The 16,285-nt window shown below is 41.6% G+C and overlaps 1 protein-coding gene across 1 annotated transcript in view; it reads left to right on the top strand.

Moving 5' to 3' along the window:
* The first annotated feature begins 7,516 nt into the window (after positions 1-7,516).
* LOC126203571 (uncharacterized) overlaps positions 7,517-16,285 on the top strand; it is a 35,407-nt gene continuing 26,638 nt past the window's right edge. Inside the window, exons 1-2 of the mRNA XM_049937897.1 lie at positions 7,517-7,635; positions 10,855-10,945. Coding sequence (XP_049793854.1) covers positions 7,573-7,635; positions 10,855-10,945 — 154 coding nt within the window. The 5' untranslated portion in view covers positions 7,517-7,572. The remainder of the gene's footprint in view (positions 7,636-10,854; positions 10,946-16,285) is intronic.

The following is a 16,285-nucleotide window of genomic DNA, read 5'->3' as shown; positions in this document are numbered from 1 at the left end:
TTTTTAGAGATGTCCATTCCTCTTCAACTGTACTGCCTACTGCGCTATTCCTTACTGCTGTATCTATAGCGTTAGAGAACTTCAAACGTATCTCGTTATTCCTTAGTACTTCCGTATCCCACTTCTTTGCGTATTGATTCTTCCTGACTAATGTCTTGAACTTCAGCCTACTTTTCATCACTACTATATTGTGATCTGAGTCTATATCTGCTCCTGGGTACGCCTTACAATCCAGTATCTGATTTCGGAATCTCTGTCCGACCATGATGTAATCTAATTGAAATCTTCCCGTATCTCCCGGCATTTTCCAAGTATACCTCCTCCTCTTGTGATTCTTGAACAGGGTATTCGCTATTACTAGCTGAAACTTGTTTCAGAACTCAATTAGTCTTTCTCCTCTTTCATTCCTCGTCCCAAGCCCATATTCTCCTGTAACCTTTTCTTCTACACCTTCCCCTACAACTGCATTCCAGTCGCCCATGACTATTAGATTTTCGTCCCCCTTTACATACTGCATTACCCTTTCAATATCCTCATAGACTTTCTCCATCTGTTCATCTTCAGCTTGCGACGTCGTCATGTATACCTGAACTATCGTTGTCGGTGTTGGTCTGCTATCGATTCTGATTAGAACAACCCGGTCACTGAACTGTTCACAGTAACACACCCTCTGCCCTACCTTCCTATTCATAACGAATCCTACACCTGTTATACCATTTTCTGCTGTTGATATTACCCGATACTCATCTGACCAGAAATCCCTGTCTTCCTTCCACTTCACTTCACTGACCCCTACTATATCTAGATTGAGCCTCTGCATTTCCCTTTTCAGATTTTCTAGTTTCCCTACCACGTTCAAGCTTCTGACATTCCTCGCCCCGACTCGTAGAACGTTATCTTTTCGTTGATTATTCAATCTTTTTTTCATGGTAACCTCCCCCTTGGCAGTCCCCTCCCGGAGATCCGAATGGGGGACTATTCCGGAATCTTTTGCCAATGGAGAGATCATCATGACACTTCTTCAATTACAGGCCACATGTCCTGTGGATACACGTTACGTGTCTTTAATGCAGTGGTTTCCATTGCCTTCTGCATCCTCATGTCGTTGATCATTGCTGATTCTTCCGCCTTTAGGGGCAATTTCCCACCCCTAGGACAAGAGAGTGCCCTGAACCTCTATCCGCTCCTCCACCCTCTTTGACAAGGCCGTTGGCAGAATGAGGCTGACTTCTTATGCCGGAAGTCTTCGGCCGCCAATGCTGATTATTTATCAAAATTTAGGCAGTGGCGGGGATCGAACCCGGGACCCAAGACGTTTTGATTATGAATCAAAGACGCTACCCCTAGACCATCTATCTGTCCGGCAGAGCGGAAAAAACCTTTATCCTCAGGAATATGTAACCGTATGTAATTGAAATTTGTGCCACACACAAAGGTCAGCTTTCCCTTGGCAGTGGAAAAGAATTGTAGTTTCTATTTTTATACATTCAAAAGATACAGCCATACGAGTATTTTGATACTCGTAAACTCATCTTAACCTATGGGATACTTCCCGTTGGCCAACAATCGTGAAATTTGGCAACAAGCGCGGTTTAACAATACAGCTAAAGGAAAAAATACGAAAATTGTTAATTTGTAAATATAACACACACAAAAAATTTTGGTCATTTGTTATGCACCTGTCTGTGTGTCCGTCTCTCTGTTAAGGCCCTTTCCTTTCTCAAGAACGGGAAGACGTTTGAAGTTAAAATTTATATCGCATACTAAGGTCTATGGTCCCTTGGCGGTGTAATTAATGTTAGCTTCTAAGTCAAAACAGTGAAAGGGTACGGCCATTTATGTCACACATTTTTATACATGCAAACTCACTCATCGAAACCTATAGGGTATTTCTCAAGAAGCAACATTCTACAGAACAACTAAAGGAAAAAATCCTAAAATAGTTGATTTGAAATTATGGGAAATGATAAGAAATTTTTTGATCATTTGTTATCCAACTGTCTATGTATGGGTCGCACTGTTAAGACCCCTTTTTCTCATGAACGTATCAAACTGAAATTTACGTAGCATATTAGTTCTATCGACCCTTAGCGGTGTGATAAATTAAGATTCTAAGTCAATGCAATCAAAAGCTACGATTGTTTGTATGTCAAAAATTTTGATACTCGTAAACTCACTCCTTCAAAAACTGTAGGATATTTCCCGTTGACCTAGAATCATGAAATTTGGCAGGAAGCAAAGTTTCACAGTAGAAGCAAAGTTTCACAGTAAAAGCAAAGTTTCACAGTAAAAGCAAAGTTTCATAGTAAAAGCAAGGCAAAAAATTCTAAAATCGATCATTTTTAACCATACCACACGAAAAAATAATTTTTTCTCATTTATTATCTAACTGTCCTTAAGACCTCTTTTTCTCAGGAATGGGTAGACGTATATCTTGCCGGTATCGATACCAACACTCTCAATTCCCGCCATGGTTGAACTATCTATATATGTAAAAAGAATGGGTACACGTATATCTTGCCGGTATCGATACCAACACTCTCAATTCCCGCCATGGTTGAACTATCTATATATGTAAAAAGATTGCACGGAACCCTCGGTGCGCGAGTCCTACTCAACTTACACGGAGTTTTTTTCTTTTTTTTACCCCGTTCACTGTTTCTTCTTAACCATACTTCTTTAACAAACTGCCTGTTCTGATTAACTGACTGAACTAATTTCTTTTCCTACGCTTAATCGTTCTTAGTATCTGCCTCACCTCAATACACTTTCTAATAGTGTTTCATTCGTTATTCTTTCCAGTCAACTACTTCTAGCTTCATCCAGACTCACTTCTCAAACGTTCTGATGATGTTATCACATCTTTGTGGTGTCTGTGTTTCAGCAGTATGGGTATTACACTTTTATCCACATGAAAGGTTCATTCAACTATTTCCCAAGTTTGCTTAACCTTGAAGCCATTGTTGTTCTTACTTTTTGTTCTTCTTTATTTCTCTTGTGACTACATCGCAAGCACTGAAGAAATATTGTCGTGCTCTGCTTTTCTCATTTTTTTTCCATGTGATAATGAAGATGAAGATCTTCATGTACTGTACGTATACGAGTTCGAAAAGACTTAATAATCTGTAAGCAATTGATTTTAATGTCAACTATCGTCTCCATAAGTTTTATCCTCCTCAATCTTAGAAAGTACTTCGAAAAATGGAATCCTACGTGCACTTGTCTTCAGCAAGATATCTTTCATAAAACATCTTTCATAAACCAATCACGTTCTTTGCGTCTTTGCCATTTCTATATTCGAACTGTTCTTCATCCATTTCTCTTTAAATTCTTTTCCCTGTAGTCACCATTTAAGTATTTATAGCAGACGTTTTGATCACACATAAAATTGGCCTGACACTTCTCCAAAAAAAGAAATGTTCAAATGTGTGTGAAATCTTATGGGACTTGACTGCTAAGGTCATCAGTCCCTAAGTTTGCACACTACTTAACCTAAATTATCCTAAGGACAAACACACACATCCATGCCCGAGGGAGGACTCGAACCTCCGCCGGCACCAGCCGCACAGTCCATGACTGCAGCGCCTTAGACCACTTTTTTTTCATTTTGTTCGGTATTGTTCGTTGCGTTTGGCCTGGGCGGACGTCACAAGACATCCGTTCAAGTTGATCGTTGATGCCTTGACTCAGTTTTTTTATTACAGAGAGCACGCAGCCCTCTGACCGAACACGCTGAGCTACCGTGCCGGCGACCGCTCGGTTAATCGCACGCGCCACACTTTTTCACTTTCAGCATTCTTAGGATTACAGCTGTTTCGGAAAACTTCAAAAATATTCACGTACTTATAGCTATTTTCAGATATGATTAAAGATCGAGTATTATTTTAATCTTATCCCTTCCTACAAATTTTGTGTTGTTTTCCAGACTTATTAAATAAGTTGTTTTAATACTTGTATCCAGCTTTTCCTTGCAGTTTTTTCCCTTTCTCTTTGATGCTGCTTCCCCATCTACATATTAACCTGCGGACAACTCTGACAACACTGCCAGTGGATTTCTCAGTGATAATCTCTCCATAATTACAGCAGACGGTCGTATTCAGATTGTGGCGTTTCTTTTCGCCATTTTTGTTCCAATTTTTATATGATTCATTGCTTTCATTAAGAAAATAATTCAAGTACAACGACCATTTGCTTGCTTCTTTAGTTAAGAAAATCATTTACATACATCGACCATTTGCTTGCTGTTTATTTGCAAAGATCTTGTAGATGTTTGTCACAACGCGTGTCCTGTTTCCCAACTGGCAGAACTCTTCTGCTTTGTTAGTTAGGATTGCATTGCCTTCCTAGACAGGTCATTTACCCGTTTCTTGATTGTGCCATTATTTTGTTGTGTAGCATATTGCTCCATATAGTAAGCATCTTTGCGCTGTAGGTTGAGATACAGGGAGAAAATATTCCATATATTTTACACGATTAAAAACTTTCGATCACACCCGCGAACGAAGTCGGATGTTGGTCGAAGTTCTGTCACGTTTCCTTCCTATATTTCCCTTGTTTGTAAGACAGAGTGTTTCTTGAGGCAGACAACAAAAAGCAGCCTTGCAAGACGCAACATCCAGAATTGTTTACTCGGAAAAAATTTCTGAGAACTACAATCTGGACACCAGGATAACAATGTTTTTATCAAACTGTGTAAGCTTTCACGGCTGGTATTGACATCACTTTAAACTTCGGGTCTAATAGGCAGTGCTCGATGTATAAGACTTTCTGATACCGTTTCCTCTCCGACTGCGGAAGACATCTTCAGAGATGAAATGGCGAACTGTAACCAGAACTCGAGGGGGCGAGGAATATATGGGCAGTGTAGAAGGCACCACAGTTTATCACATGGCGTCGGCTACGAGATTATATTAGGTAGTGCCAACATTCTGGACTGAAAGTAATCGATCGTCAATCTTACGTTGCAATGTTGACTTCCAAATTTTATCTGCTTTAACACTTTTCTCTTCTCTGTTACAATTATTGTTTATAAATGTCAATAGCCTCTCTATACATATGTGGATGATAATGCGATGTTTTCGATATGATACTCGTCTCAGTGAATTTTATTTCATGATAACCCTTTTGGTGATGATGTTCCACTACGGCTGATTTATACGTATGTCCCAGGAGGCAATTCCTCTTGCGTTCAACCAGACGGGTGTCAACACTTCTTTTTGTGGTACCTATAACCCCGATTATAAAGAACTTTATGTAGACCCCGTGTAGCCAAAGGAAGTCAATCATCTGCCGATCTTAGACATTCTTTTGTCTTCATGGTTGGTCTGAAGGTAGTTTTCACACCATACTTGCAACATTTTTCCTATGCGATCCCTAATCGTACTGATGAACGGAAGGAAAACTTTCCCTATGGGCGGCCATCGTTCCTTGTCGATCCTGATTCTCTCCCTAGATCTATCTCCTTGATCCAATAACTATTCTTCTTGAACGTCGACCGATGATGTTCTAGGTCACCTTTTAAAAAAGTCGGTTCGAAAGTTTTGCGCACCCTTTCCACCAATGTTTCTGCCTAGGGTGGTGGTTAGAATCTTTGTGCAGGTAAAGGTCAGTGTACGTGACTTTTCTGTATACCCTATATCCCAACGTCCCGTCCCTCCGCTTGGTAACCGACACATCGAGGAAATTAAGTTGGCCCTTATTCTCCGTCTCCATAGTAAATCGTATTTTTGGACTGGTACTGTTGAGATGTATCAGTAAGGCACCCAGGTTCTCTGCACCTTTGTCCATTTTACGAAAGTGTCATCGATGTCACTGGTCTTTTATTAGGAGTCTGCAACGCCCATTGTTCAAAGTTCTCCATAAAAAAATTGGCCACAACCGAATTAAGAGGATTGCCCATGCACCCAGTCAAACTGTCTGAATAACACCACAACATCTGCTGAAAAAATATCCACTGTACATGAGATAGCTTCGTTCACTGGAATCATGATAAATAACTACATCAAAACTAACAAGGATATTACCTTGGCCCACGTGCATTTCTTTTAATTTGTCAAGGAAATGATACGCATATGACTGTCAGTTTCTCCAACTTGAGGCTGCAGTAATGAGGCTAGGTGTCTAGCTAATTCCTGGGTGGGAGACTCTGCTACTCTCGCAGTAGGCCTCAAAGGAATCTTTGGTTTGTGCACCTTGGGTAATCCATAGAGACTAGGCGGGTACACTTCCGTTTTTTTATTACTTTTTTACACTTATACTTTGATACATGGTTTATAACGTGAATAAAATACTTAGTGAAACTAACACTGTCGTTTTGAAATTGGTCTCTTTTGAAGGATATAAATCTGTTTTTCCAGGAAAGTTATTCCGCATACACAGCAACAGATTGATTCAGCAATACATTATCCGCTTTGATAAATTCCTCGTAGATAGATATTTCATGATGGCATTATATGACCTACTCTTGCTGCGAGATTAGCATCAGATTGCGTAATTCCTATGACCAGCAGCATCATTTTCGTATCGTACTCACTACTCAAAAAGATCCTCCTTAAAATGAGAAAACCATTTTCTTGTCGTGCTCCGTCCAGTGGCATTATCCCCACAAACGGTGCAAGTGTTTCAACTTCCACTGCTATCATCCCTCTATTGAATTCAAACAAAAGAATATATTGGGAATGTTCCGATTTCTCCACTTGGCACTCAATTTTATGGCGTCCACAGTCCACTCACAATCTTCAAATGGCAAAACGACAATATGTAAACTCAAACAGCAGCAGTGAACAACAAATAAAAAATGACAATCCATAAATAAGACCGTAGCAATTGGAATACCTAAAAGCAAAATAAAAATGCTAAAAATTTGTGCAGCAATCTAATACTTTTTAACATAACATTACCGCACACAGCCAGCATTAGTGCAAATAAAACAGCTTTATTCTCAAGTCATTTTAAGTTCAAAAGTAAATATTACGATTAAGTTATAAGCATCCTGTTTGTTGAGATAAAAGTTTATGTATCATCCAACATATTCCTCGCCGGAAACAATACTTAACAGTTTTCCTTTTCAGGCACTAATGACGGAACGGATGCAGACGAATTATGGCAAGAAACGAAACATGTATTCAGCATGTGATCAGCCACTAGGAAATGATGCACACTTTAAAACCCTGAGCCATTCCCGAAAGGGCTCTGGGTTCCGGCCAGCCTGCAATCTGTAACATTCTACGATCTGCCCAGTCTTTCAGCCTCAGTGTACTAAATTTGTAACTGGCTGAAATTACCCTCCATTTCTCCCGAAAGAGCGCCCACGTACATCCGCAGCGCGTGCCGCAAACTGCCCTTTATTGTCCATGTCCAACAGTCTGTGCGCGCTTACTGCAACAGGGGAGAAGTCCAAATGGGTCACGTGGCCATAATGGGCGGATCGCAAATTGCCCGTGAAGCAAGGTGACGGCTCGGAAAAAAACGGACACGTTATTCCGACGAACATAAGAAGGGCCCAGAATGTGCCAGTGGTTTCTGCAACGCTTAGGACGCTGGCGTGTCAACCGGCTGTGTAGGGAGTCCGCCATGAAAACTCTCCTGGTGGTTTGTGTCGCTGGATTAGGCTTTCTGGTGGCGGCCGAGATCTCAGTAAGTCTGCACGTCCTCTCAATCAGTTTTGGTAGTAAACACCAGCGTACTGTTACGACATCTTTTGTATAAAATCAGTTGGGATTCATCTGTCTAGTTCATCTAGCGATCTAAACAAGTCTCAGATTATTTCGAAAAAATTTTATTCAGTATATGTATTTCACAACTTGAATGTAAGCACGTTTTAAGCACGTTTTACCAGTGTTTTATTTCCTCTCATCCCACTTGATGCATTGAGCACATCAAAATGATGTGAGAATTCCACACCAGTATCTATACTCCGCAAGTCAGCTTACGGCGTGTTGCCGAGGCTACTTCTAATACCACTAGATTCTGCGCCTTCCATGTTTCATTCCTGGTTAGTGCTCGGGATGAAACGACTATCGATAAACATCCACATGTGCGTTGATTTCTCTCATTATGTTGTTGCGAGTAATACCGGAGACGTATGACTCTTCTTGCAACGCAGGCTCTCAACATTTCAATTGTAAACCTCTCCGTGAATCAGGACGACACTCTTGTGTCACTGGAGTTTTTTGAGCATCTCCGTAACGCTCTCTCACCATCCAACGATCCAGTGACGAAACGTGTAGTTGTAAGTCGGAGATTCTCTATTCTTCTAATTCAGCCTGGCATGAATCTTAGACAGATGACCAAATACTCAGGAATCATTAACAAAATTCTTCAAGCTATGTGACAGGAGAATATGTAAAATTCTCTAACGTTTCGATGACTGTTGGAAATGGCCTCTTCAGGCAGTTGTGCTGAATGAGAAAGAAACTAAAGTTCCTATATACTAGTGGAAGAGGTTGTTTTCGTAATGTGATAGGGTATTAAGGATTAAGAGGAGGGGTGGGTTTATTTCTTGTCTGTTTTCATCACTGACAAGAAATAACGCAACACCAATAAAGGATGTCTAACACCCCTCTTCCCCATCCTCAGTATCCTACCAGAATACGAAAATACTCTTTTCCACTAGTATATAAGAAACTAAGTTTTTCCATTTATCAGTCAGTACAACACCTTGAGGGAAGCCATTTGCTGCAGTGGCTGAAACGGAAAATTTTCGCGTACTGACAATACGGTCACATACCCTGATGAATTTTATTGACAATCTTAACATCCACAGTAGCCAACCCTTAAACTCAAGAACCGGTCTTACAGGTGCTTTGTTGTCCACTTCTTTGGCGGATAAATTACATTTCCGTAAGCTTCCTTCAGTGAATCTCACATAGGTATCTTTTTCTCCTACAGTTAGTTTTATGTGGTCTTTACACTTAGGTTCCTTGTTATTCCTGTCTTACGGTTATTACTGTATCCAAAGATTTATCACCAATAACGTGATCGAACAGTAATGGGTCTTTTACCCGCCTTGGGTTCGAATCCTGGTACTGGATGAAATTTTCACTGCTACTATTTTGCCGGTAAGAGGAGAGGTGATAATGTAAAATACTTGATCACCAGTCTTTGCGCTCATAAATTATTTTTCTGGAGCAGTTAGGTGTCTACATGTTAGAAATTACATGAAAATTTTTTTTGTGGCAGGCCAGGATTCGAGCTCAAAAACATGTTTACGTGGAGACCTCGACGAGTTTGCAGTCATGGAGAAACAATGAGGTAGTGAAGTTGTATAGTCCCGAAAAGGGGTTAAATACCACTGAAAAAGACATTCGAGTTCAAAGGGCACTCTAGTACCAAAATTATCAATATCTCAGGAAAAAAATACCCAGCGACATTACATGATGATTCATTAACCAATTAAAATTAAATTTTCCAGTGTTTGAAAGTTTATTGGTGGCATTGCTTCTATTTGTTGCTATTCCGCATCTACTATGGCCCAAACTAGACCGACCCTGCTTCTGTCGGTAGTGAAGGAAAATCACGTGTAATGTGTATTTTGAACCACAGCGCTACCCTATTTTATTCATTTGGCAATATCAGAGGTGAAGATGGTCTCTTCGTACATATTAAAATTCATCACCCCAAATGGAGATCGAACACAGACCATGTGCATACCAAGTTATCATCTTTCTAAATGACCACCAAACCCCACAGTTTGCTAGCTGATGGTTTTGCAGTAACGGAGTATATCCCACACTGGATGAGAATTCTAACTTGCTGACACCTTGGAGGTGGTTTTCGGCCACTACACGACATTCATTTCCTTTTCGACAGCGTCACCATACACCAGCTGCTTTTCATGAATGAAATGTTTGCTTCTATGTAGCGTTTACAGGAACTACAAAATTTGGAAGAATGGTTATAAACCAATACAATAAGAAACGTGGGTTATCAAAATGTAGGTGTGGGTGTGGGTTTTATTCTGTGTTTTTGAGAGTTATCTGTTGAAGAAAGACTTGACATTAACGTGGAGACATTGTCCTGAATAAGGGGGTAACATATCAGCATAATTTTTTACACATTGTTACAGTTCTCCAAGATGGTGCAAGATAATTAAAAGACTCAACAGGAGAAATGTGTGTAGAAATTAAATAATACACGAGTGGCACAGAAAATACAAAGAGGGATAATTAAAATGTAAATCTGCACATACAAAATATATTCACTAGTCCGGTACCCGAAATGGAACCTGACTGCAGGTTATAGCTAAGACAACACCTTGAAAGACATTGTCAATGGATAAATAGTTATTGCATTCGATGTTAATAGAAAACAGAAAACATGAAGGTGTTTTATAATTTGTAAAGGGGGATAATTAAAATGTAAATCTGAGCATAAGAGATACATTCACTAGCCTGGTACGCGAAACGAAGCCTGACTACAGGTTACTGGTAAGACAACACTTTGAAAGACATTCTCAATAGTTAAACAGTTTTTGCATTCGATGTTAATAAATAACAGAAAATATGGAGGTGTTTAAAAATTTGTAGTCATTATAATATTCAGAATATTCTTAAAACCTTAACATAATATACCGCAACCACAAGATATACCTGCGAGAACACTAAGGTTAGAAATGATAGAAATAAACTGTATTTGCAAGAAGTGTCGGTATACTACATAAACCGTAAGAAGAGCCCACAATTTAATTGTACGTCTTTGTAAAATTTCATTTGTTCTTTCTTTCGACTTAGTTCCTGTCTTGGAAAAAGTAGTTCTATCTGCATTCTATCGCATATGATTTCTCTATTTTATATCCTGTTTTTTTCTGCACTGATGCTTGCCGGCATTTTTTCTTACTAACTTTTATTTTTTCAGGAGTCAATGTCTCGGGCTGAGGAGGCAGCTGCGAAGATTAACCTTCCTGAGCTATTCGAGGAATGCAACGAGACTTTCCCCGTTCCTAAAGGTAACTACAGTCACTTTTCCAGACAAATTGTCGATTTTGGAATACGTGAAAGCAATCTGGCCATTGGTCATTCCGTCAGGTACTGTGTTTCATCTACGTTTCTACAACAACTTTCACTAGCCCATCAATTATATCACACGACTTTTCCAACCATAAAATGAGTACGTCTCATTCTTACTTATTGCTAGTCGCTTCCGCTGGCCTAAAAACTGTTTTATTCACCATTCCGTATCGCCGATTTACACTGAAGTGCCAAAGAATTTGGAATAGGCAAGCGTATCCATATACAAAGACATCTAAAGAGGCAGAATACGGCGGTATGGTCGGCAGTGACTATGTCATACAAAAAGATCCTGCAAGAACGGGTCTAACGACGGACGACTGAAGAGAACCGTTAGATGTTACAGAAGTGTAGCCCTTCCTCAAATTGCGGCAGATTTCAATGCTGGGCCATCAACAAGTGTCAGCGTGTGAACGATTCACCAAAACACCATGATATGGGATTTCGGAGACGAAGGTCCACTCGTGTACCCTTGATGACTTCACGACACAAAGCTTTACGCCTCGCCTGGGCCCGTCAACACCGTCATTGGAGTGTTGATGACTGGAAACATGTTGCCTGGTCGGACGAGCCACGTTTCAAATTGTATCGAGCACATGGACGTGAACGGGTATCTAAATCTACATCTACATCTACATCCATACTCCGCAAGCCACCTGACGGTGTGTGGCGGAGGGTACCCTGAGTACCTCTATCGGTTCTCCCTTCTATTCCAGTCTCGTATTGTTCGCAGAAAGAAGGATTGTCGGTATGCTCCTGTGTGGGCTCTAATCTCTCTGATTTTATCCTCATGGTCTCTTCGCGAGATATACGTAGGAGGAAGCAATATACTGCTTGACTCTTCAGTGAAGGTATGTTCTCGAAACTTTAACAAAAGCCCGTACCGAGCTACTGAGCGTCTCTCCTGCAGAGTCTTCCACTGGAGTTTATCTATCATCTCCGTAACGCTTTCGCGATTACTAAAGGATCCTGTAACGAAGCGCGCTGCTCTCCGTTTGATCTTATCTACCTCTTCTATCAACCCTATGTGGTACGGATCCCACACTGCTGAGCAGTATTCAAGCAGTGGGTGAACAAGCGTACTGTAACCTACTTCCTTTGTTTTCGGATTGCATTTCCTTAGGATTCTTCCAATGAATCTCAGTCTAGCATCTGCTTTAAAGACGATCAACTTTATACGATCATTCCATTTTAAACCACTCCTAATGCGTACTCCCAGATAATTTATGGAATTAACTGCTTCCAGTTGCTGACCTGCTATTTTGTAGCTAAATGATAAGGGATCTATCTTTCTATGTATTCGCAGCACATTACTCTTGTCTACATTGAGAATGAATTGCCATTCCCTGCACCATGCGTCAATTCGCCGCAGATCCTCCTGCATTTCAGTACAACTTTCCATTGTTACAACCTCTCGATACACCACAGCATCATCTGCAAAAAGCCTCAGTGAACTTCCGATGTCATCCACCAGGTCATTTATGTATATTGTGAATAGCAACGGTCTTATGACACTCCCCTGCGGCACACCTGAAATCCCTCTTACTTCGGAAGACATCTCTCCATTGAGAATAACATGCTGCGTTCTGTTATCTAGGTACTCTTCGATCCAATCACACAATTGGTCTGATAGTCCATATGCTCTTACTTTGTTCATTAAACGACTGTGGGGAACTGTATCGAACGCCTTGCGGAAGTCAAGAAACACGACAACACGACATCTACCTGGTAACCCGTGTCTATGGCCCTCTGAGTCTCGTGGACGAATAGCGCGAGCTTGGTTTCACACGACCGTCTTTTTCGAAACCCATGCTGATTCCTACAGAGTAGATTTCTAGTCTCCAGAAAAGTCATTATACTCGAACATAATACGTGTTCCAAAATTCTACAACTGATCGACGTTAGAGATATAGGTCTATAGTTCTGCACATCTGTTCGACGTCCCTTCTTGAAAACGGGGATGACCTGTGCCCTTTTTCAATCCTTTGGAACGCTACGCTCTTCTAGAGACCTACGGTACACCTCTGCAAGAAGGGGGGCAAGTTCCGTCGCGTTCTCGGTGTAAAATCGAACTGGTATCCAATCAGGTCCAGCGGCCTTTCCTCTTTTGAGCGATTTTAATTGTTTCTCTATCCCTCTGCCGTCTATTTCGATATCTACCATTTTGTCACCTGTACGACAATCTAGAGAAGGAACTACAGTGCAGTCTCCCTCTGTGAAACAGCTTTGGAAAAAGACATTTAGTATTTCGGCCTTTAGTTTGTCATCCTCTGTTTCAGTACCATTTTGGTCACAGAGTGTCTGGACATTTTGTTTTGGTCCACCTACCGCTTTGACATAAGACCAAAATTTCTTAGGATTTTCTGCCAAGTCAGTACATAGAACTTTACTTTCGAATTCATTGAACGCCTCTCGCAAAGCCCTCCTCGCACTACATTTCGCTCGCGTAATTTTTGTTTGTCTGCAAGGCTTTGGCTATGTTAATGCTTGCTGTGAAGTTCCCTTTGCTTCCGCAACAGTTTTGTAACTCGGTTGTTGTACCACGGTGACACTTTTCCATCTCTTACGATCTTGGTCCATCATATTTCGGGCTTGCAGCCGGATCACGTTGACATCTTGGCACGATATTTCGGCTAACAAACATGCAGCCATCTTCAGGTGAGTACGAGACTGAAGATTACTGGTGCGCGTCGTTCTGTATATACCGAAAATTGGCGCGGCGGCGCCTGCGCAGTGGAAAAGGCTAATACCGCGCCCCCTATCTAATTTGGCGCGCTCTGCAGCAGAAGCGGGCCGCGCATGCTTGGCACATACTCATCTAATGCATATTGTACGATGGCTTTGAACTTTGTCCATTGATCCTCAACACTATCTGTACTTGAGACAAAACTTTTGTGTTGAGCCGTCAAGTACTCTGTAATCTGCTTTTTGTCACTTTTGCTAAACAGAAAAATCTTCCTACCCTTTTTAATATTTCTATTTACGGCTGAAATCATCGATGCCGTAACCGCTTTATGATCGCTGATTCCCTGTTCTGCGTTAACTGTTTCAAATAGTTTGGGTCTGTTTATCACCAGAAGGTCTAATATGTTATCGCCACGAGTCGGTTCTCTGTTTAACTGCTCAAGGTAATTTTCAGATAAAGCACTTAAAAAAAATTCACTGGATTCTCTTGTCCCTGCCACCCGTTATGAACGTTTGAGTCTCCCAGTCTCTATCCGGCAAATTAAAATCTCCACCCAGAACTATAACATGGAGGGGAAATCTACTCGAAATATTTTCCAAATTATCCTTCAGGTGCTCAGCCACAACAGTTGCTGAGCCTGGGGGCCTATAGAGACATCCAATTACCATGTATGAGCCTGCTTTAACCGTGACCTTCACCCAAATCATTTCACATTTCGGATCTCCGTCAATTGCCTTCGATACTATTGCAATTCTTATCGCTATAAACACGCCTCCCCCTTCACTGTCCAGCCTGTCTCTGCAGTATACATTCGAATCTGAGTTTAGGATTTCATTACTGTTTACTTCTGGTTTCAGCCAACTTTCTGTCCCTAGTACTATATGGGCGTTGTGATCGTTTATTAATGAGAGCAGTTCTGGGACCTTTCTATAGACGCTCCTGCAGTTTACCATTAGCACATTAATATTGTTATTCCCTGTTGCATTTTGCCTACTCCTACCTCGCCGCGTCTCAGGAGGCGTCTTGTCGGGCCTAGGGAGGGAATTCTCTACCCTAAAGAACCCCCATTTGCACTCCATACGTACTCCGCTACCCTTGTAACCGCTTCCGGCGTGTAGTGCACGCCTGACCTATTCAGGGGGACCCTACATTTCTCCACCCGATAGCGGAGGTCGAGAAATTTGCACCCCAGATCTCCGCAGAATCGTCTGAGCTTGGTTTAAGCCTTCCACTCGACTCCAAACCAGAGGACCGCGATCGGTTCTGGGAACGATACTACAAATAGTTAGCTCTGATTCCACCCCGCGAGCAAGGCTTTCCGCCTTCACCAATTCCGCCAACCGCCTGTACGAACTGAGGATGACCTCTGAACCCAGACGGCAGGAGTCATTGGTGCCGACATGAGCGACATGGAGACAACCTCATGAGCCATGGACCCTGCATGTCAGTAGGGGACTGTTCAAACAGGTGGAGGCTCTGTAATGGTGTGGGGTGTGTGCAGTTGGAGCGACATGGAACCCATGATACGTTTCGACACCTCTTTGACAGATGACACATACGTAATCATTCTGTCTGATCACCCGCATCCATTCATGTCCATTGTGCACTCCGACAGACTTGGGCAATTCGATCAGGACAATGCGACACCCCACACGTCCAGAATCGCTTCAGAGTACCTCCGGGAACACTCATCTGAGTTGAAACACTTCCGCTGGCTACCAAGCTCCCCAGACATGAACCTTATTGCGCATATCAGGGACGCCTAGCAACGAGCTGTTCAGAAGAGATCTCCACCCAACCCCCCCCCCCCTTCACCCCTTACTCTTACAGATTTGTGGACAGTCCTTCGGGATTAATAGTGCTAATTCCCTCCAGCACTATTTCAGACATAAGTCGAGTCCGTACCACGTCGTGTTACGGCACTTTTGCGTGCTCGCGAGGCCCCTACACGATATTGGTCAGTTTTACCACTTTCTTTGGCTCTTTAGTGTAAAACACGTTGCAACACGAAGAAAACTAACTGCTGAGCATTATTCAGACCTAGCTTTTTTCCCCACAGTCATAGGTCTTTTCGTAGATAGTGAGTAAGAAATCTCCAGGCAACATTCAGTTGATAGTAACATACAACTTTTTTCGATAACTATTTTTAGATTATAACAATCCGCATGTTTAAAGATTCTAATATACAAGAGGACTTCAAAAAGTAAGTTAACATGTCGTCTTACCCTAAGACCATTATGCAAGAAGAATGGAGTATTCTCCTCTAGAGGTACAGGCTCTTGGCTTCCTGTATCCACAGTTTTGCTGCGTTACAGATAGCAGGTGCATCGCAGTGTGCGGGTGAAATGGCGCGACAACTGGAAACATAATCTTAAGTTGAAGTACGTAGCAGAGTACCGTTTTCGTGGGTCAGCAACCGTCTTTACTTGTTCGGATGATGCTGTCGTTTATCGTCTAGAAAAGTCGTCATAAGAGTAAAAGAAACTGCAGTACAATTTAGAAAAGATATCAGAAGGGTGCGAAAATTGACAATTGGCCCTCAATGATGAAAAGTGTCGGGCCATCGACATGAATGTTAAAAGGAATCGGTTAG

The sequence above is a fragment of the Schistocerca nitens genome, chromosome 9, assembly GCF_023898315.1.
Source record: "Schistocerca nitens isolate TAMUIC-IGC-003100 chromosome 9, iqSchNite1.1, whole genome shotgun sequence".
NCBI classification, from domain to species: domain Eukaryota; kingdom Metazoa; phylum Arthropoda; class Insecta; order Orthoptera; family Acrididae; genus Schistocerca; species Schistocerca nitens.
This window is presented reverse-complemented; position numbering and strand designations above follow the sequence as displayed.